At 39.9% G+C, this 22619-nt stretch overlaps 1 protein-coding gene across 1 annotated transcript in view; it reads left to right on the top strand.

The window, feature by feature from the left end:
- LOC126470304 (protein unc-79 homolog) overlaps window positions 1-22619 on the top strand; it is an 857658-nt gene that overhangs the window by 268982 nt on the left and 566057 nt on the right. Inside the window, exons 16-17 of the mRNA XM_050098074.1 lie at window positions 1471-1623; window positions 13061-13178. Coding sequence (XP_049954031.1) covers window positions 1471-1623; window positions 13061-13178 — 271 coding nt within the window. The remainder of the gene's footprint in view (window positions 1-1470; window positions 1624-13060; window positions 13179-22619) is intronic.

The following is a 22619-nucleotide window of genomic DNA, read 5'->3' as shown; positions in this document are numbered from 1 at the left end:
TGGTAAAAAATCACCTTGCTCATATGCAGGCCTGATCCACAATAGTATACCATCAATGAGATTATCAAGCCAGTCCAGGTCCAAACTGTTCCACTGTCCAATAGTGATTGTGTGTGAGTCACACAGAGTATGTGGTCATTGTTCATCTCCAAAAACAGCTTGTTTCAATCAATCTCATAAGTTTGACTGAATTCATTTCCAGGGAACGGGCAGGGCACTCCATTCAGGTAATCCTAGTATGCTGGAGGTATGTGTTCCTGAGAACAGAATGATGAGCAGTCCAGTCATCATCAATAAACATCATCACCAAGATGTTGGTAATATGGTCCCACTATTGGCTACAGAATATCGACCCTGTATTATAGAGCCATGAGATTGGCCTCAGCAACCTCAATCAGTATCTGCTGGCTTCATGTAATTCCACCCCAAAACATCACTCCATCATCTTGTTGCACACATGGTATACAGTGTTTGTACAACATTGTGTTCACCATGGTCATTGGGACTGGGAATTCCCATCGTGCACTCATCTCCTAACAGTTTGAAGTAATGTATTCAGTCAGTGGTTCCTTTGACTCAAAAATTTAGTGTACCCATTGAACACAGATAAACTATGTGCAGTAAGTCCTCAGTACTGACTGTCAATCAGAACAGATTACATGTCCACACCGTACCACTTTGACCCCAATGCAAGTTTCAGGCAACTTTCTTGTTAGACTATCCCTCTGCGCATAACATGATGGCATGAACCTGATCATCAGTTGCATGATGTATGTTCAGTCCACTGTTCCACATGATGGCGTGAACCTGATCATCGGTTGCATGATGTATGTTCAGTCTACTGTTCCACAGATGTTTCTAATGCATACATACTGGTGCTTTACTTTCAACTGAAGCACTGCAATCCATTTGAGTGTGGCATTCTACTCACAGGTAGTGCTCATGGTAACTGTGTGTAGGTTTACAAATAACATCAGGGGTGACCTTCTCATTGGCACAGGTGTAGTCTGCATGACATACTGGAGTGATGCAATGCTTTTGCTAATATATTTGGTTAAAAATTGATAAAGTCCTTTGATTTGTATTTACATTTATTATGTTAATAGAAAGTATTTGTATTCATTTGGTTTTAAATCATAACTGTACATGCTTTAACAGAAAACAAAATAACAATAAAAATGGGCACAGACTGTCTATAGTAGCTCAAAAAATGAAATAAATTACTTGTGAGGGTTGTAACAGTCAGTGAAGGATGAACTTGTAACAACATTTTTAAATTATTATATTCATAACTGTCTGAGAGAAGCACAGAAATAAAACATCACTACAACAACTTTCATATATGCCATTATCACATCTAAACTCACAGAATAAATCATTATTCAATTGTTTTGTTTCATTGCCAGCTATAAATTGTGGAATACACCAAAACCGAGAGGGTAATGTTGGTTTCTACGATCTTTATTACAGTTTCCAATTGACGAGCAGAATGAAGACTCAAATCAACAACGCAAGAGTCCCCCAGAATTAGAGAAAAAGGCAGAGCCAAAACCTGATGTTGTAATCAATATGCCTATTCCTGACATTCCCAGTGTAGGTGGTGTCCTGGTTCATATGCCACATGTAAGTCAGAAGTTTGCTTTATAGTAATCATTCAAAATATTACTTTAACTTTATGTAACTTTAATCTGGAAGATGTAAAATATTTCTCTGACTTTATCGTATTTTCATATGCACAGTTTAAGTAATTTTTCTAAGTATTAGTTGTGTTAAACAAGTTAGTTCTGTATGATTACATCAGTTTCCTTTCTAGTAGAGCAGTCGAGTATTTTATTTCCTAATTTTCATAATTGTTTTAGGTATAATCTCTATTACATATATGTGTCACCATTATAAATATTGGTACAAAATGGTTCTATAAATTTCTACACAATTGCATTTTATTTTTATTTTATTTTATTTTATTTATTTATTTTGTAACTTAATTTATACTATACATAGCTTTCCCTACAATGTAAGTGACTTCTGTGATTTGTAATAAATATAAGACTTTTTTTTTACATTTGACCAAGTCTCCCTTATTGTTTGTCTGCAATCAGGTGTATGAAGAGTTTGAGCTACCACAGGAAAATTTGTTCTAGGGCGCTGTGCAACTATTGTGATATACTGTTTATTTAGGAGATTATAGAAGTACAAAAACTAGTGAACTAATTAAGATCATTATTTAGTATAACAGAACCTGTGCACAGTGAAATTGCTGAAAGAGGGGTATGATTAATGGCCTGAAGCCTGAACTGTATAGAGCTATGGACAAAATGGAAACAAGCGTGGATTAATAAAGAGAAATGTTGGAAGTAGAATCAGGAAATAGTGGCTGCTGAAAGAAAACTATTTTTTGCATTGGGCACAAAAAATAGGTGTTCTGATAGTTTAGGAAATGCCTCAGGTAGATGTATCTGTAGCTAATGTTTAGCATACTGTCATAAGGAAACTAGTTATGCCAGAGAAACTAGGCAAGAGAAAAAACGATCTGCTGTTAGACAGCATCTAGAAAAGAGCTTTGTACTAGCTGTTGAATGAAGTATTAGGTAAAAGGTACTAGGCCTTTTCTGGCCAAGTGCATACTTTAGCCATGGAACAGAGGATGCAGGATGCTTGAAGAATGTTTCTCAAAGGAGGATCATCTTGTGGTAGAGGAGAGGGCAGGGGATTAGCTTTGGAAATAAACTACACAAACGTTAAGTTAATTCTCTTTGTGAGGCAGTGTGATTAGAAGTATTTCAACAGCTCTCTGAGAAATGTCTGCTACTGGATCAAATTATGATTTGAGTCCTATCAATACCAATAGCAGGTGGGGCTCTACATGCCCTGGCCTTCATCTCAGTGGGAAAGGGTAGGGGAAATTATCTGGACTGATAGGTGAATATGTAAAGGTACTGGCATTCATGGCACTATCCCTATAGTTGTTGCTGTGAGGTAGCACCATTTTGGAATAAACTCAGAACTATTCAGACCAGCAGTATTAAAATAATTTAGAGCTTTTGATGTGACTGTAAAATTAACAAGAAAATAAATTTTTCACACCAATATAATAGAGGGTAAAAATAAGATCACGAACATATGATTTGTCTGGGGAAAGTATAACCTAAAATATTTATCTTTCTGAATACCATTGAACAACTGAAGCAGAAATGTGGAATCTTCTTTTTTCTTGGCTTTTACCCCGTATGTTCAGGCAGCTGGCATGCACATTTATAAGATTTGTCATTGTTAGTAGCAGAGGGTGGCTGGATGCTCTTCCTGTCGCCAATCCCTGCCCCTCCCTGTCGGAATTTGTGTACCCCACCTGCCTGCATCTAATGTTGTCCTACATGAAAGGGTGTGAATGTTTTCTAAATGTTTTTGTATCATGTAACTGAAGTGGAACATGGGTACCAGCCTTGTATTCAAATAGTCAGTTGTAGGAAACTGCCTAGAAACCATATCCAGTCAGGCTGTCACAATGGCTCTCCTTATTTATCTACTGGGCAGATTCTATCTGGGGCCAGTGTGCCTCTCCGAATTCCAGAAGTTGTGCACTAATGCGTGGGGCACCCTATGTGGGCCAAAAAGGAATACTGAATATGAATAAATATTTTGGTTAAAATCTGTTAAAATATAAATAAAAATACTTGTTAAAATCCAGTTACTGTATATCAAATATGCAGGAAGTAGGAGTTATTACTTAAACAAATATATGAAAACATTGATATTTTTAGACACAGAACATCTGGCTGGATACAACAGGACATCAGGAGCTTGGAAATTTATACATCAAGTGACAGCTCCTGCAAAAATTAGAAGAGAAGCTAGAATGACTGCCATTTCAGAGTGTACAATACATTTTAAAGATCTTCTTACAGCGGATAGTGAAGAGTTCTGAGAAAAGTGAAATGGAGATTTATCCTGTGGAAGAGGTGGCTGTCAATGACAGGTCCTTACTAGTAATTATTTTAATAAAGTGGTTCAAGAAGATGAAGTACTTGAAGAATGTTAAAATCCAGTTACTGTTTATCATATATGCAGAAAGTAGGAGTTATTACTTAAACAAATATAGAAAACATTGATATTTTAGACACAGAACATCTAGTTGGATACAACAGGACATCAGGAGCTAGACAATTTATACATCAGGTGAGAGCTCCTGTATCACCACGATATATAAGACAGGGAGCAGGAGAGATCCAACTTATCACAGGGGAATGAGTATAACGGCTTCATTGAGTAGGTTGTTCAGTAGTATAGTAAAAAACAGATTGGGAAATGTTGCACATGTTGTGTCACAGGAACAGTTGACTTTCACTGCTGGGAAAAACTGTGTTGATAACATCTTTTGTATATGCCAGATGTGTCAGAAAATGATCACAAAAATCAAGATTATCATTTGGTTTGTTGATTCAAATAAAGCATATGATTCTGTGCCAAGGAAGTTACTATGGACAACACTGGAAAGGTTGGAGTGGATGGTGCATTAATAGAGTTGGTGAAAAGGATGTAGGCCTACCATTAATGCAAGACCATTGTGAAGATAGGTTGTAAGATATTGGCAAGTTTTAAAATGCGTAAAGGATTAAGCCAAGGATGTTCCATGTCACCAATTGTATTTAAGTTGTATTTAGAAGTTTTTCTTGGTTACGGGAATAGACAGTGCAGAAGTTTGAATGTGACAATACAGCATCAGAATTTACATTCATTACTATTTGCTGATGATTAAGTGCTTATGGCTCTGGATAATGATGATACCATGTATCAAATGAGAAAGTTAATTGATATATAAAAACAAAGATGAGGTGACTTACCGAACAAAAGCGCTGGCAGGTTGATAGACACACAAACAAACACAAACATACACACAAAATTCAAGCTTTCGCAACAAACTGTTGCCTCATCAGGAAAGAGGGAAGGAGAGGGGATGACGAAAGGAAGTGGGTTTTAAGGGAGAGGGTAAGGAGTCATTCCAATCCCGGGAGCGGAAAGACTTACCTTAGGGGGAAAAAAGGACAGGTATACACTCGCACACACGCACATATCCATCCACACATACAGACACAAGCAGACATATGAAATATGAAATATGAAATATGTCTGCTTGTGTCTGTATGTGTGGATGGATATGTGCGTGTGTGCGAGTGTATACCTGTCCTTTTTTCCCCCTAAGGTAAGTCTTTCCGCTCCCGGGATTGGAATGACTCCTTACCCTCTCCCTTAAAACCCACTTCCTTTCGTCTTCCCCTCTCCTTCCCTCTTCCCTGATGAGGCAACAGTTTGTTGGGAAAGCTTGAATTTTGTGTGTATGTTTGTGTTTGTTTGTGTGTCTATCGACCTGCCAGCGCTTTTGTTCGGTAAGTCACCTCATCTTTGTTTTTATATATAATTTTTCCCACGTGGAATGTTTCCTTCTATTATAAAGTTAATTGATATATACACTCCTGGAAATGGAAAAAAGAACACATTGACACCGGTGTGTCAGACCCACCATACTTGCTCCGGACACTGCGAGAGGGCTGTACAAGCAATGATCACACGCACGGCACAGCGGACACACCAGGAACCGCGGTGTTGGCCGTCGAATGGCGCTAGCTGCGCAGCATTTGTGCACCGCCGCCGTCAGTGTCAGCCAGTTTGCCGTGGCATACAGAGCTCCATCGCAGTCGTTAACACTGGTAGCATGCCGCGACAGCGTGGACGTGAACCGTATGTGCAGTTGACGGACTTTGAGCGAGGGCGTATAGTGGGCATGCGGGAGGCCGGGTGGACGTACCGCCGAATTGCTCAACACGTGGGGCGTGAGGTCTCCACAGTACATCGATGTTGTCGCCAGTGGTCGGCGGAAGGTGCACGTGCCCGTCGACCTGGGACCGGACCGCAGCGACGCACGGATGTACGCCAAGACCGTAGGATCCTACGCAGTGCCGTAGGGGACCGCACCGCCACTTCCCAGCAAACTAGGGACACTGTTGCTCCTGGGGTATCGGCGAGGACCATTCGCAACCGTCTCCATGAAGCTGGGCTACGGTCCTGCACACCGTTAGGCCGTCTTCCGCTCACGCCCCAACATCGTGCAGCCCGCCTCCAGTGGTGTCGCGACAGGCGTGAATGGAGGGACGAACGGAGACGTGTTGTCTTCAGCGATGAGAGTCGCTTCTGCCTTGGTGCCAATGATGGTCGTATGCGTGTTTGGCGCTGTGCAGGTGAGCGCCACAATCAGGACTGCATACGACCGAGGCACACAGGGCCAATACCCGGCATCATGGTGTGGGGAGCGATCTCCTACACTGGCCGTACACCACTGGTGATCGTCGAGGGGACACTGAATAGTGCACGGTACATCCAAACCGTCATCGAACCCATCGTTCTACCATTCCTAGACCGGCAAGGGAACTTGCTGTTCCAACAGGACGATGCACGTCCGCATGTATCCCGTGCCACCCAATGTGCTCTAGAAGGTGTAAGTCAACTACCCTGGCCAGCAAGATCTCCGGATCTGTCCCCCATTGAGCATGTTTGGGACTGGATGAAGCGTCGTCTCACGCGGTCTGCACGTCCAGCACGAACGCTGGTCCAACTGAGGCGCCAGGTGGAAATGGCATGGCAAGCCGTTCCACAGGACTACATCCAGCATCTCTACGATCGTCTCCATGGGAGATTAGCAGCCTGCATTGCTGCGAAAGGTGGATATACACTGTACTAGTGCCGACATTGTGCATGCTCTGTTGCCTGTGTCTATGTGCCTGTGGTTCTGTCGGTGTGATCATGTGATGTATCTGACCGCAGGAATGTGTCAATAAAGTTTCCCCTTCCTGGGACAATGAATTCACGGTGTTCTTATTTCAATTTCCAGGAGTGTATATATATCAATTAACTTTTTCATATATATAATGAGGATTAACAGTCAATATGGATAAAACAGAATATGTTGTTGTTCAATGTGGGGCAGGTGAGGATTTGTATTTTCAGTTTGGCTGGGTAAGAAATTTGGAAGTGTTCAAAGGATTCTGACATATGGCTCAGAGTGTTGGACATTGAAAGAGAGAGAAAGGGGGAAAATTCAGGCTGTTAAAATGGGCAGATGACAGAGCATGAGAGCAAGCTGCTTGGGTTGACTGAGGAATGAATGTGTAAGAATGGAGATGGTTAGACTAGAAGCAGACACAGATAGGACTGATGCTCAAACGCTGAGGTGGTATGGACATGTCTGACAGATGGAGATGAATCTACACATGAACACAGTAAATACAAACTTATACAAAGAGGAATGTATCATACTGGAAGTATGTAAGGTAACCATTTGCTTTCTTACCTAAAATGCATACCAACATTAAATGCATTTAAAATAAAGTTAGAACAGTTCTTGCTTGAACACTGCTTCTATTCTTTGTCTGAGTTTATGGAACATCGTAATAAGTAAACCTCATGTCCCAAATTTTACTACTTGTCAATTCAAAATATAGTTTACGTTGTGTTTATCATGTCATTTCACTTAATAATTGCTATTATCACATGTAGAAGTAATGTAGTACACCAACCTACGTTATTATGCGTTTTGATTATGTCAACAATGCAGTCAAAATGACTACTGTATTGTAAATTAACTAGGTTTACCACTGTCCTATAGCACATGTACAAACAATGTAGGGATGAGTTGGTTAAAACAGGGTACTTAATAAAGAAAGTGGCATATTTAATGAACTATGGGTACCAACCCATCGTATTTTTAATGACTAATTGTCCAATCTGTCTACTTACAATTGGGCATGAAAAAAATGCATCTCAGAAAGAATTTTTAACACTTGTGTCAACTACCCAGCTTTATCAGACTAGTTGTATAAAACAGGGTACTACATTGTAATAAAATTAAAAAAAAATAATAAAAAAAACCTCCATTTACAAACCCTGACAATCACTTCATGTACAAAAATCGCATTTATATGGTTCATCATCATTATCATTAATGCCAGCACACTGTTCATGAGCCCATTCACTATACTTATATCATTTCACCCAGCCCTATTCAGACTTAGAATTGGAGAAAAATTCATTACAATAAGTGCAAGCTGTATTATTATCTTCTCCTTCCTCTTCTGACAATGTACTATACTTCCGTAATTTTCCAACTTTCTTTGCTTTCTTCTGTCCAACATTTCTAACTTCAGTAGGCCTAGAACTGTTAGAATGTGGCCCTATTTGAAGTTTCCTTTTCGGAGTCTTCCCTTTTTTCATAGAAGAGTTTAATTCTTCCTTATAAGGTGAACTTGTAATAACAGCTGTCTTTCCTCTTCTTCCTCTTCTTCTATCAGATTTTTGTTCCTTTCTTTCAGCTATCACCACTGCTTTATGATTTACGGACAGACATGGAAAGCTGAAGTTGAAGGCTTAGGCCTATCCGACTGGGGAGACCCCGGTGTGGTTGGAAAAGATGTTTCTCTGTTTAATGACTCTGAAGTAGGTTCTCGGGGTGGGACATCACCTTTCTCCAATGATGAGTCAGTGTCTGTTGTTTCAGCAGGCTGATACATCCAATCAGGGAAAGTATCTGCATCCAGTGGGAAGATTCCAGTTTTATGGAATGCATTTACAGCAGTCTCAATAGAAGCAGCTTTCATGAATGCTGTCCCATACAGCCCTGCAACTTGACTGATGGTTATCACTCATCCAGGATGACACTGAAGCCACTTTCAAAACTCTTGAGAGTAATAATTACTCAGTGGGGCCATGAATGCAGCATCCAGGGGCTGCATTCAGTGGGTGCAGTGTGGGGGGAAGCATAAGATATGAACGTGGTTTTCTCTAGCCATATCAATAAGTTCAATACTCTTTGTGTGTGTTGAGTGACCATCCAAGAGTAGAAGAATGGGTTTCTCTGCAGTTGGTTTAGAAAATTCAACAAATCGTTGAAACCACTTCAGGAAAATTTCTTTCTGCATCCATCCACCAGGGCGATACTCCACAGTAGATCCTGGCGGGGCATTATGCAGCACCTCAGGCTTGACTCTTTCTCTAGGGAACACAAACATTGTAGGCATATAAATTCCAGAAGCGCTCATACAGGCTACGGCAGTCACTAAGATGCCTCTCTCCACAGAAATCAAACCGCCAACTTGACGTTTTCCCATCAAGGCAAGCACCTTTGATTGCTTAACAGGGACTGTTGTTATTCCTGTCTCATCCATATTATAGACTCTATTGGCTGTTAACTTGTACCTATTATAAAGTTCTAACAGCAAACCAAAGAACTGCTTCACCTCTGCATGGTTAAAGCCCATTGCTCTGGCAAGAGACGTTGGCTCGGCAGAACGCAGGCTAATTTCCGGATTCCTCTTCAAAAACGAATAGAACCAGAATTTACCTGCCATCTTCTTCATCTTGCTGAAATTATGTGGCAAGTTATTTTTCTCTGCCAGTTTGAAAGCAACTCTCTGCACATCATCAATGGTCAATCAAAACAATTTGCTTTCCATTAACAGGATATATTCAGCCAGTTCATTTTCCTGCTCCTCATTAAATACAAGTTTGTAACAGCCTAGACCTAAAACAACAACAACAACAATAATAATAATAACTGCAACAGTTTAATTAATTTCTTCTAAAATAGTAAATAGGCCTACCTTTCTTTCTAGCATCCTCTAAACACGGTACACTCCGGGCCTTTTTTACACATGCTTCCAGAGTACTCTGAGGAACCTCTTAGCACTTTGATGATTTCAAATAGCCCATTGTTTGGGCCAAAACTGCCACTACAGCTTCTTTCATACTCTCTTGACTCCATGACTGTCTGTCAGTTTTCCTTTAATAAGATGCCATAATTATGGCATAATTTAAGTTAGACACTGTGAAAAATAGTAATAATAATAATAATAATAATAAATTTTCTAACTGAACAAGCTAAATAAACAATTTGAAAATCGCAAATGACGATTTTTAAATCAGTTCGATAAAACAGGGTACTGCCCTGTTTTATCAAACTTAGTCAAACCCTTTTTTATCCGACAACGCCATGCTAAGAACAAGTTGATTTCAACAGCCCTTGAGCAGGACAAACGTTTTGAAACACTTAACGATCTGTAGTGCAGACAAGGTTTAACTTATATCATATTTACTTTGTAGTCTTCAAAATAGTGTCTTGCAAATATAAACACACAATTCACAGTCGAATATTACAACATAACACTGTAAAGATATATTTTTCGCCTGAGAGTACTCACGGTTGCTTTCATGGACTACAGCTACTCTAAGAATGAAGGTCATTGAGTGGGAAAGAGGTTACTATGTTTACCGGGAGACGGCAGCACATATCAGACGAGAGGAGTATGATACCCTGTTTCATCAGACCACCCTGTTTTATCAGACTCTCCCCTACTAAAATGATTCTTGGGCAAATAAACAAATAATAATGGCTGCAGGGATACTGAGGGCAATTTTGAATAAATATGCTCTGTTTCTGAAAACCCAAGAGGTGTAGTTTTTTTAGTGCACAGTTGTTTTATAGGTATACTGATGCAGAATATACACTACCACTATTCTGGTAAGCAAACTTGAGTTACAAAAGAGCACTTTTATTTGTCATGTATAACCAACAAAATCTTCAATTTTACACAGTTTTATGCCAGTTGTTTGTGTTCTTAGCCCATTTACCTCCTGGCCGTTAATGCCAGCTTTTCTGAACTGGATCCTGTACCTTTCATTCAAGTAGCAACTCCTTTTCGCCATGAGGCTGAGTGAACTATTAATTTGTGGTAGGCTACAGGGTACAAAATGACAGAAAGTTTTGTCTCTTTTATAACAATAAATAATTTCATTTTCTCAACCTTTTGTTGGAAGGCAAAAATCCCACAATAAGCAACTTTTGTAACACAAAATACAGAACTTGTACTACAAAATTTGCTTCTAACCTCAAAAGCAAGAGTAAAACATTACAAAATGTAATTATATCTATCACATAATATGTTTAGTGTATGTATAAAAAGAAACATGTATTTCAGGCCACTGATGATGCTTCCCAAATAAGCAGAATGCATATGGCAATAAACATAGTGCCTTCATTTAGTTGCATAGACGGTACACTCCTCCACAAAACTCACACATGTTTTAGGGTTTCACTATTATCTCCTTTAAACCATTTGATGACACTGGGCCTCTCCTCAGACCTTTCAGTCAATGACTATTACTCAGTGCAGCACTGTAATTGCTACCATTCACATAAAATAGTTTCAATAACAGCACATGGTCACTCTTCTTGATAGCCAAACCATTCACTCAATTTATGGCTCGGCAAATAACAGTAATGTCATACAAACAGTGCACAGAGTCAGATTTGCACCTAGTGGCCACAATTGGAAATAATGTTTTTCTCCTGTGTAAATTGGTGCCATATTAACACATTAGCACATCTATGAAGTTATGCAGCCTTACAATAATTACAACCCATACTGGACCTCCATCAGTAGCTGCACTTTAATTATAACCAATAGGTACTTCTGCGGCCAGACTCAGCTGAAAGACCTAACTGTAAGTCTTAACACTCACTTGATAATTAATGTTGATGGAATCATTTTGGTATGAACTTTGCTTTGTCCAAAAGCACTTATTATTATCAGTTTTTAAATACAACTAAACATTAGGTACTGTATATTCTGTGTATTCTGCATATTTGAAGGGAATCAAATTATTCTAGCTGTTAATGTTAGCTTAAAAAAGCAGAGCTACAATATGTGGTTATCCTCACATGCCTGAGAGAGCACTGTCCCATTCTGTATTAAATATTTTATTTACACATCATAAAATTATAAGTCAGTTTTCTATCACTGGTATGGCCTCATTTGCATGGAAATAAAATTCAGAAATCAGCACTCATGTTAAAAAATGAGAGAAAGGCTAAAATTTTGTAGTAGATTCTGTAGTCAACACATTGTGTGGCACCTTGTATCAATTATGCCAAAAAGGAATAGTTTTAATTAGGATTCTCACAGTGAAAATTTTGAAGACCATTGATTTCTCATGCCACAAATAACTTGTACTCAGTGCAGCTAAAGTTACATTGCTTTTTTAAATTTTTAATCAAAGGTACTACATCTTTTTCTTGTCTCATTTATTTAATTGAATTTTAGTTATATTTAGAGAGTTTAACAATTCTGAAGCTCTCATGGAGTGTGTGAAAATATACATTTGTATTTTTTCTTGAAAATAAGATAGTTGTCACTGATGCGTTGTAACTGATCTGAGAGCCCATTGGAACACTTGTTACAGATAGTGTCACACTTTTCTGAACAGTTATTTTGGATGTGTCTCATAATGTATACCTTTCCTCTGCCTTGTGATTGTTGATGAGTACAAGAATTTCTGTTACACAAATTCTTGTTGTCAATAATCCTGCTGAATACAGTAAATACAATGTAATCTCAGTGTAATAATTCATGAAATTCTGTAATTAAATATTGCGGGAAACCTTTTGCAGAGAAAAACATAATGTTAACAGAGTAACACTGCACAAACCCTATGGCTAAGTTCCTTGAAGTGAATTGTGTCATGTGATTAAAATCGAAATTCTAGACTTTTTTTTAAAAGGTTTTCAAGCATAACAAATTTGCTGATGGAGGATGCTATTCAGATTTTACAATGAAGTTCAGTTAAAATCTGCTGAAATTCATTAATATGTACTTTCAGTGTGACATTAACAGTCATCAACAGTGTCAGTTTCACTTTTATGGAAACAGAATATCACTCTTATCTAGGCTCATTGGCATCCTTGCTTGTACACATGTAAGTAGAAGGCTTCTGAGTTTCTTGTCACTGTTACTGGCTATTCCTTTTGTGTGTTAATGAAAGTAAAACATTAAAGTATTGGTCCTGAAAGTATAATGCATGTAGCAGTACTGAATTTTACAGTTCTTTATGGTGTAGCAACTGCATAAATAGAATCTTATAATGTAGTAGAACTGTCACACTTTTCACAGATTTAAGACATGCAATGAAAAAAATCACAGTTTTCCATGCTTATGATACTTCCAATTTATATCACTTGCAGATAATGACAGCAACAGTTGAGACTGTTACAGAACAGCTTGACCTGGCACCAATAATACCGACAGAGAGGGTAGTGGCTGCTGTAGCCAGAGCTGTTACTCTCACTGATACAGATGTTGGTAAGCTTTTAATGTTCTTCAGTGCTTGATATTATGATAAATGTTTCATGTATTTCTAGACTTCTATGTATTATGAGGTAACCTCCACTGAATAAAATATTCTTGGTGAATGTGTCATGTGAAACCTGTATAAAATTCCTGTGTTTTGATAATATCCACGATTGTCTTCATCAGCAATGAACTGACTGTCAAAGAAGTAACAGAATTCCATAGATATAAATAATGTAGTGGTGCCAGCTAAAACCAAAAATTACGCAAGTGCCAATGATGACATGTCGTCTGCAGGAGGGCTGTTCTCATCGCATTGGACAATGTGACACATATTCATCTATAGTCTCTCAGTATCAAGCTCTGGCTTCCACACATTACTGACTGTGCTGCCTGTATCTGTTTTAAGGTTATTGATACCTACCTAATATACATAGACTCTTTCATTATGTAAGGCGCAGCATTTTAAAGACTAGAGTGGAATTTGTGCCTGGTCAAATGACATTTTTGTGTTAGTTAATAAGGCTGTCCTTAGCCTGATTCTTCTACATTTCTATATTTGAAATACTGTATGTATGTGTGTGTTGATTTTTTATTCTGTGTATGTGTTATGTTAAATGTAATTTGTACAACCTTAAATTGTTTGCCTGTTGTGTATTTGAAACAGAGAACTAACAAACAATATTCAAATGTATCTAAAAAAAAAGTCTAAAACCCACATGCAGGTTGACTGATGTGTATTATAATGCTCATTACTATTCAGTAATCTGAAATATGTATTCACTGTATAGTGGGTAAAATCCTAACCTCAAAAGAAACTGCTTGAATCACAGTACTGTCTGAGCTTATTCTGCAGTCTCTTTTCTATAAAGCAGCCCGTCAGGTGTAAGCAAGTCTTCATGTTATTATAATACACACATCACATTCCGAGAGTTCTGAAACCTGTACAGAAAACTGGAATAGAGATCAACATAAACATCATTTCTGTCCTTTTTATTGCTCATTAAAACCATACATTGCATGTTGTACCACCATACAGTGACACCTTCAGAGGTGGTGGTTCAAACTGCTGTACACGCCAGTACCTGTAATACCCAGTAGCATGTCCTCTTGCATTGATGCAGGGCTGTATTCGTCGTGGCATACTATCCACAAGTTCATCAAGGCACTGTTGGTCCAGACTGTTCCACTGCTCAATGGTGATTCAGCGTGGATCCCTCAGAGTGGTTGGTGGGTCACATCATCCATAAACAGACCTTTTCAATCTATCCCAGGCATGTTTGATAGGGTTCATGTCTGGAGAACATGCTGGCCACTTTAGTCAAGTGATATCGTTATCCTGAAGGAAGTCATTTGCAAGATTTGCATGATGGGGGCGCAAATTGTCATCCATGAAGACAAATGCCTTGCCAAAATGCCAGTGATATGGTTGCACTGTCAGCCAGAGGATGGCATTCACGTATCGTACAGCCATTACAGTGCCTTCCATGACCACCAGCACCGTACGTCGTCCCCACATAATGACACCCCAAAACATCAGGGAACCTCCACCGTGCTGCACTTGCTGGACAGTGAGTCTAAGGCATTCAGCCTGACCGGGTTGCCTCCAAACATGTCTCTGACGATTGTCTGGTTGAAGGAATATGCGACACTCATTGGTGAAGAGAACGTGATGCCAATCCTGAATGGTCCATTTGGTGTGTTGTTGGGCCCATCTATACCATGCTGCATGGTATCGTGATTGCAAAGATGAACCTCGCCATAGACGTCAGGAGTGAAGCTGCGCATCATGCAGCCTATTGCATGCTGTTTGAGTTGTAACACGACATCCTGTGGCTGCACAAAATACATTATTGAACATGGTGGCATTGCTGTCAGGGTTCCTCTAAGCCATAATTCATAGGTAGTGGTCATCCACTGCAGAAGTAGCCCTTGAGGGCCTGAGCGAGGCATGTCATCAACAGTTCTTGTCTCTCTGTATCTCCTCCATTTACAAACAACATTGCTTTTGTGCACTCCGAGACGCCTGGACTCTTCCCTTGTTGAGAGCCTTTCCTGGCACAAAGTAACAATGCAGATGTGATAAAACCGTGGTACTGACCATCTATGCATGGCTGAACTACAGACAACACGAACTGTGTACCTCCTTCCTGGTGGAATGACTGGAAATGATCAGCTGTTGGACCTCTTCTGTCTAATAGGCGCTGCTCATACGTGGTTGTTTACATCTTTGGGCTGGTTTAGTGACATCTCTGAACAGTCAAAGGGACTGTGGCTGTGATACAATATCCACAGTCAATGTCTGTCTTCAGGAGTTCTGCGAACTGGGGTGATATAAAATTTTTTCAATGTGTGTAAATTAAAAATTAAGTGTGCTTTGATCCAGTTAATCACATTTGAAAAATACTATTTCTATGTAATACTACATTTGACAACATGTATGCAGCTTATTTGGTGTGTATGTCTAAATTTTTATTTATTATACAAAAGCCCTAAATTGCTGCCTTTACAATCTTTCATTATGCTGCATGATAATATATAACATTTTCATACACACTTCTGTCTTAAATATGATTTCTACTACTCACAATTCTCTCCCAACTTAGCTGTCTCAACACACAGTCTTCATGCAAATATTAATTTCTAACAATCCTTTGCATTTTTGTTAGGTTATACAAAGTTTGAATGAAAGTTTCAAAAACTCTTAATTTGGTGTGCCTCTTGTCTTTGTCATGCTGCCTGCCATCATTAAAGCCAGAATGTGACACGTGCAAGAGAATTAGGCCTGTCATGAGTAGATACTTTTAGATACACATAAACATTCAGAAAATTGTAATAGCTTTTAAGAATTCACTTTTTTTAAACTGCCTCTCTTAGTTGCATATACACAGACTCACAAAGAGCCATTTGTATGGCTACAGAAATACTTGCCATTATTCCAAGCAGAAGGGTGTAGGTAAGAGGAAATGATTGTGGCAACTGGAAAGTGAAGGGGTGATGTTCAGGAGCAAAGGGGTGATGTTCAGGAGCAGAGGTTCAGGGAGTAGAAGTCTGTATCTTCATGGGTGGGGGGTGGGGGGTGGGGGGCGGAAGGCAGCAGGTGTTCACTAAACTCACTCAAGTGTGCCACTCTCAGGCATGGTGTCCTCAATGCCTGGAACAAGATCATTGTCACTGAATGAGCCATCAGAGACAGGGCAGTGACCAGCCGCTCTGGGGAATTTGCTGCTGTTTTGTTGTGACTATGTTAATCCTGCATTTATAACATGGTGCTGCATGTAATTTTCCACCAGCCAACAGAATTGTACTGAGATCAATTTAATTATATACACATATGTGTGGATGGATATGTGTGTGTGTGCGAGTGTATACCCGTCCTTTTTTCCCCCTAAGGTAAGTCTTTCCACTCCCGGGATTGAAATGACTCCTTACCCTCTCCCTTAAAACCCACATCCTTTCGTCTTTCCCTCTCCTTCCCTCTTTCCTGATGAGGCAACAGTTTGTTGCGAAAGCTTGAATTTTGTGTGTATGTTTGTGTTTTTTTGTGTGTCTGTCGACCTGCCAGCACTTTCATTTGGTAAGTCACATCATCTTTGTTTTTAGATATATTTTTCCTACGTGGAATGTTTCCCTCTATTATAACCATATCATTAATTATATACACAGATACTCATTGACTACAATCTGATCACCACCTCTTTGTGACTGATAGGAGAAAAAATGCTTGTGTAAACAACAACAAAAATTTGGAAACAATTAGTGTCACAGATAAATGAAGTAACCAATGTCTTTATACTGATTGTTGATCTCATAATGAAACCTCACATTGCTGTTTTTTGTAACAGCATCTATTCCATTAATTCAAATTTATATGCTAAAATCTGCCAACACTGGCATGTATGTTGCAACTTAAGAGATTAAACACCTGACTGTCAGAAAACTGTTTAAGAAATTCCTAAATTAAGTGACATTTCAACAATGTGATTCTTAATCAATTTTCCAGTTACTTTCTTCTAAAAGATGTGAGTAGTCATCATACTTCTCAGCGTCCAGTCAGTGTCAACAAAGTGTAAATTTATCAATATGTAGCAGCGTTTTTTTTCTCTCTTTTTTAATATATATATATAAAAATGTACTTGTCCACATATCTGCTGCACATGATCAGGTATTCACTCCTACAGGCTCGACACTGGCAGACATCATATCTGCTCTTATTTAATTGTCCTATCTTTCACTGTTGTGTTGTACTGATGTATGATGAGCAGAATGTTGGAGACATTCATCCACTGCAGTTGCAAACTTTTGTCTAATAGCTAGTGAAATCAAGTGGGAAATCTCCTAAATGTGATACTGGTGTTTATTTGATTTTCTTTCACTGAAACTGGTTATGCTTCAGAACTCAGATTCTGGCATATTGTAAAGACATGTGCCTTCAGATGGCTCATAGTGGAACAGAAAGATAGGAGAGCAGAGCACCTGCAAGGGTACATATAACCAACATGACTTCCATCCTGTTTAGTCACTAGCAAAAATCTTTCCCAAACACTATTAGCATCACCACCTTCCAGATTTGAGGCATATGTTTCAGGACTCTAGCATCAATTTCACATTTTATTTAGGCTCTAATTCACGCACCATTAAGCTGTGGGGGTGGCTGAGCTGTGGTGATGTATTCAGACAACCAGGCCATTCAAACAGAAGATGCCTGATAGAGTGTGAACGAAGTCAAATGCAGCTGTCACCTGTTATTTATTCATATGTTCCATCAGCCATAATTGCAACCTGTCACTGTGGTGTGGAACAAGTCACTATTACAATTGCATAATGCTTTGTTAGCAAAAAATATGGCAACATACAAACCATTCAAATGATTTTTTAATTTACATGTTGGGCCCCTCCCCCTCCTCCCCATATGCATCCAGCAGTTTGAGGTTGTATATGTCAAATCTTCCTCTCTCCTTTTTTTCTTTCTTTTTTTCTTTTTTTTTCTTTTTACCACACCACACCACCCACCCACCCACACACACACACACACACACACACACACACACACACACACACACACACACACACCATACTAAAACATTGAAGTAATCCTTCTAGGGATTAGAATGAAATGTCAAGCAAATATGATTTCATTTTGTGTTTGTAGTTAATTTTATTATCTGTTAAATTTCTTACATTACTGAGTAGATGATGAAAAAAAATGCAGTAAGCAACATTGCAACTGAAACAGCTGTTTGTTCTGCTTCACTCAGACACCTGCTGACACTGATACTCAGGCACCATGAAACAATTCAGTGACAGAGAGCAATCCATCACCCACTGAAGGCTTATGGTTCAATCCACAGAAAACAATAAACACTACACATAATATGTAAACTTATACTTTATTTTTCAAGAAAGTATCTACTGTTAATTAAGTATTGCACTCTTTACTTTGCATTATAGATAGACACTGCTTAAAAGACACATCAACAACACAGAATTTATAGTGGAAAGTTAATGGAAAGTGGATACAAAAACCAGCAGAAAACAAAAACCAACCCTCCAGCTGCCTCTGCCACAAATGATTCCAATTTGGCATTGTCCTCCCATGCTGCCATGATATGCTTCTCTGCCAATGGCTCAACTGTGATTATTTCTTTCCAGTTTTATATTTTCACATTATTTACATCTCTTGACTGATCATCAGCCCATACATGCACATAACGAATCAACAATACTGTCTTTTAATTAACAGAACATAAAAATTCTGACTTACATATCTATTGTCACAATAACAAAGTTTAAATTCAAAGTTGCCTCTCGAAAGTTTCCACTTATCAAAGGTCAACATTTCCTTCCTTTTTTTTACCTTGCAGGGTAACAAAACCTTATCTCTGTCACCCAACACATCTAAAAATAAAACTCATGGTTTTATTGAGAATGTAACACATAGCTGTAAAAACCATTACAGTATCACCTTACAGAGCAATTTTTGTTGGCTTCCAAAAGCCTATGTGTCAGTGGACAAACATTCCCTCTGCCAGACACTAACTAACCTGGGCTTAGACAACAAGCCCTTGAACCTTGTGAAAGCAAAAATTGCCATTATATCAACCATTCTAATATTCAGAAGAGAACTCTCAAGAAACTTCAAGATCAGAAATAGCTTTAGACAAAGATATGGCCTACTCACATTTGTCTTCAACTACCTACTGGAGCAAGTTATTTGTGAACTGGAGAATTGATGAAGACACTTACAAATGACTATAGACTGAGAGATGGTTACAAGAACAAGTTAGTGTTCAATTGCCTATTCTTTGTAGATGACCTCACACTTTTAGCATCCATGTAAATGAAGCTACCTGCCATCTCTCCTCCCTCAACTATACTTGATCTAAGACAGATTTCATCACAAACATCAGAGACCTAACATGATCCCATATGGTAACACATTAATGCAGAAGACAAATTCCCTCATGTATATCAGGTAATGGATAACCACAAAAGTCAGTGAAGATATGGCCATGAAGAATAGGTACACAAAAATGGAAACAGGATCCATCTCTGTAAGAACACTTACAAAACTAAATCCCATTCCCTCAAATTAAAACTCTGACATTACAACACCATAGTGTGACCCTCAGAACAGTATGCTTCAGAATGCCTGAACATGGTCTGGAAAAGACTGCTGAGGACACTAAAACTAAAAGATATAAAGACTCTGAGAAAAATCATATCCCTATCAAAGAAGATAGCATATAAAGAATTAGAGGTAACAAGGAACCCTACTGATATCTAGAGTGAACTACAACAGCAATTAGAAATAGGAAAGAAATTTTCAGTGGTCATATACTCAGATTGACAACTGGAGATACATATCAACCATAAAAGTGTGCCTGGAAACTGGAATGAAATGGACTCAGGAATGGAAATAAACATCAAGGGTGAGAGGATACTGAGTTAACAGAAAACTTTACTAGAATTAAGAACAATGTGTTCCATTGTAGACCTAAATGGAATATAAAAATAAGATTATATAAAATTAACTAACACAAGTAAGTTGGATTTAAGGTCACAATTAACTACAGTTTTTTTAAATCAATGGTGACAAATATATTTAAACATCTCAGTCAAACACTGAGTATGCAACAAAATGCCTGTATACTTCAATGACTCACCAACTGCATGACTCATACAGTGAATACCACAACTTCTGTTGTGGAACAGAAGCCTCTCAACAGCCATACTTGTTGGTTGCCCCTAGTGGCTAATAGTTTAGTCCCACAACTGTCATGCATGAAGTGCAAGAAGGTTGTTAATGGATCTCTCAAGAATTGGGACATTTTAATACACTCCTGGAAATGGAAAAAAGAACACATTGACACCGGTGTGTCAGACCCACCATACTTGCTCCGGACACTGCGAGAGGGCTGTACAAGCAATGATCACACGCACGGCATAGCGGACACACCACGAAACGCGGTGTTGGCCGTCGAATGGCGCTAGCTGCGCAGCATTTGTGCACCACCGCCGTCAGTGTCAGCCAGTTTGCCGTGGCATACGGAGCTCCATCGCAGTCTTCAACACTGATAGCATGCCGCGACAGCGTGGACGTGAACCGTATGTGCAGTTGACGGACTTTGAGCGAGGGCGTATAGTGGGCATGCGGGAGGCCGGGTGGACGTACCGCCAAATTGCTCAACACGTGGGGCGTGAGGTCTCCACAGTACATTGAAGTTGTCGCCAGTGGTCGGCAGAAGGTGCACGTGCCCGTCGACCTGGGACCGGACCGCAGCGACGCACGGATGCACGCCAAGACCGTAGGATCCTACGCAGGGGACCGCACCGCCACTTCCCAGCAAATTAGGGACACTGTTGCTCCTGGGGTATCGGCGAGGACCATTCGCAACCGTCTCTATGAAGCTGGGCTACGGTCCCGCACACCGTTAGGCCGTATTCCGCTCACGCCCCAACATCGTGCAGCCCGCCTCCAGTGGTGTCGCGACAGGCGTGAATGGAGGGACGAATGGAGACGTGTCATCTTCAGCGATGAGAGTCGCTTCTGCCTTGGTGCCAATGATGGTCGTATGCGTGTTTGGCGCCGTGCAGGTGAGCGCCACAATCAGGACTGCATACGACCGAGGCACACAGGGCCAACACCCGGCATCATGGTGTGGGGAGCGATCTCCTACACTGGCCGTCACCACTGGTGATCGTCGAGGGGACACTGAATAGTGCACGGTACATCCAAACCGTCATCGAACCCATCGTTCTACCATTCCTAGACCGGCAAGGGAACTTGCTGTTCCAACAGGACAATGCACGTCCGCATGTATCCCGTGCCACCCAACGTGCTCTAGAAGGTGTAAGTCAACTACCCTGGCCAGCAAGATCTCTGGATCTGTCCCCCATTGAGCATGTTTGGGACTGGATGAAGCGTCGTATCATGCGGTCTGCACGTCCATCACGAACGCTGGTCCAACTGAGGTGCCAGGTGGAAATGGCATGGCAAGCCATTCCACAGGACTACATCCAGCATCTCTACGATCGTCTCCATGGGAGAATAGCAGCCTGCATTGCTGTGAAAGGTGGATGTACACTGTACTAGTGCCGATATTGTGCATACTCTGTTGCCTGTGTCTATGTGCCTGTGGTTCTGTCAGTGTGATCATGTGATGTATCTGACCCCAGGAATGTGTCAATAAAGTTTCCCCTTCCTGGGACAATGAATTCACAGTGTTCTTATTTCAATTTCCAGGAGTGTAGTTATAAGAATTTTCGTGACTGACAGCAGGCCATGTGGCAGAAAGAATGACACTACATCACACGGAAACTTGTGGAAAATTTAAGATATGAGGTCTGTTCAAAAAATTCCTGAACTTTGTCCACAAATTTTTTATATGCATGCCTTTTACTTATTGTGCATGGTCATGTCTGGAATATCCTCCTCCACAATTGATACATCACTCCCAATGCTGTTTCCACTTCCAGAGGCAGTCTTGGTATGCCACTTGCTGGACCATGTGATGTGCCATATGCAAATTTTTTTTATCTCATCTTTCACTGCAAATCTTTGTCCTTTCAATTGGGTTATCAACATTGGAAATAAAAAAGAAAAGCCCACAATGGCCAGGCCAGGAGGTTACGGATGATGAGGCAGCATGGTGATTTTTTTGTACAATAGTCATGCTCCAGCAGGTATGAATGTGCAGGTGCAGTATTGTGATGCAAGATCCACGAATTATCCCACCACATTTCAGGCTACTTCCTCCTCACATTTCCTCACAGGCATCGCAACACATACCAATAGAATCATTGATTAACAGTTTGTCCTAGTGGCATGAATTCAGGGTGAACTAGTCTTTCAAAGTCTAAGAAAACTATCAGCATGGCTTTGACGGATGAACTTGACAAGCTATTTTTTAGTCTTGGAAAACCTTTCCTGACCCATTGTGAAGACTGAAT

Source organism: Schistocerca serialis, chromosome 3 (assembly GCF_023864345.2).
Source record: "Schistocerca serialis cubense isolate TAMUIC-IGC-003099 chromosome 3, iqSchSeri2.2, whole genome shotgun sequence".
NCBI classification, from domain to species: domain Eukaryota; kingdom Metazoa; phylum Arthropoda; class Insecta; order Orthoptera; family Acrididae; genus Schistocerca; species Schistocerca serialis.
The sequence above is the reverse complement of the archived record's forward strand: the minus strand, read 5'-3'. Positions and strand labels throughout refer to the sequence as shown.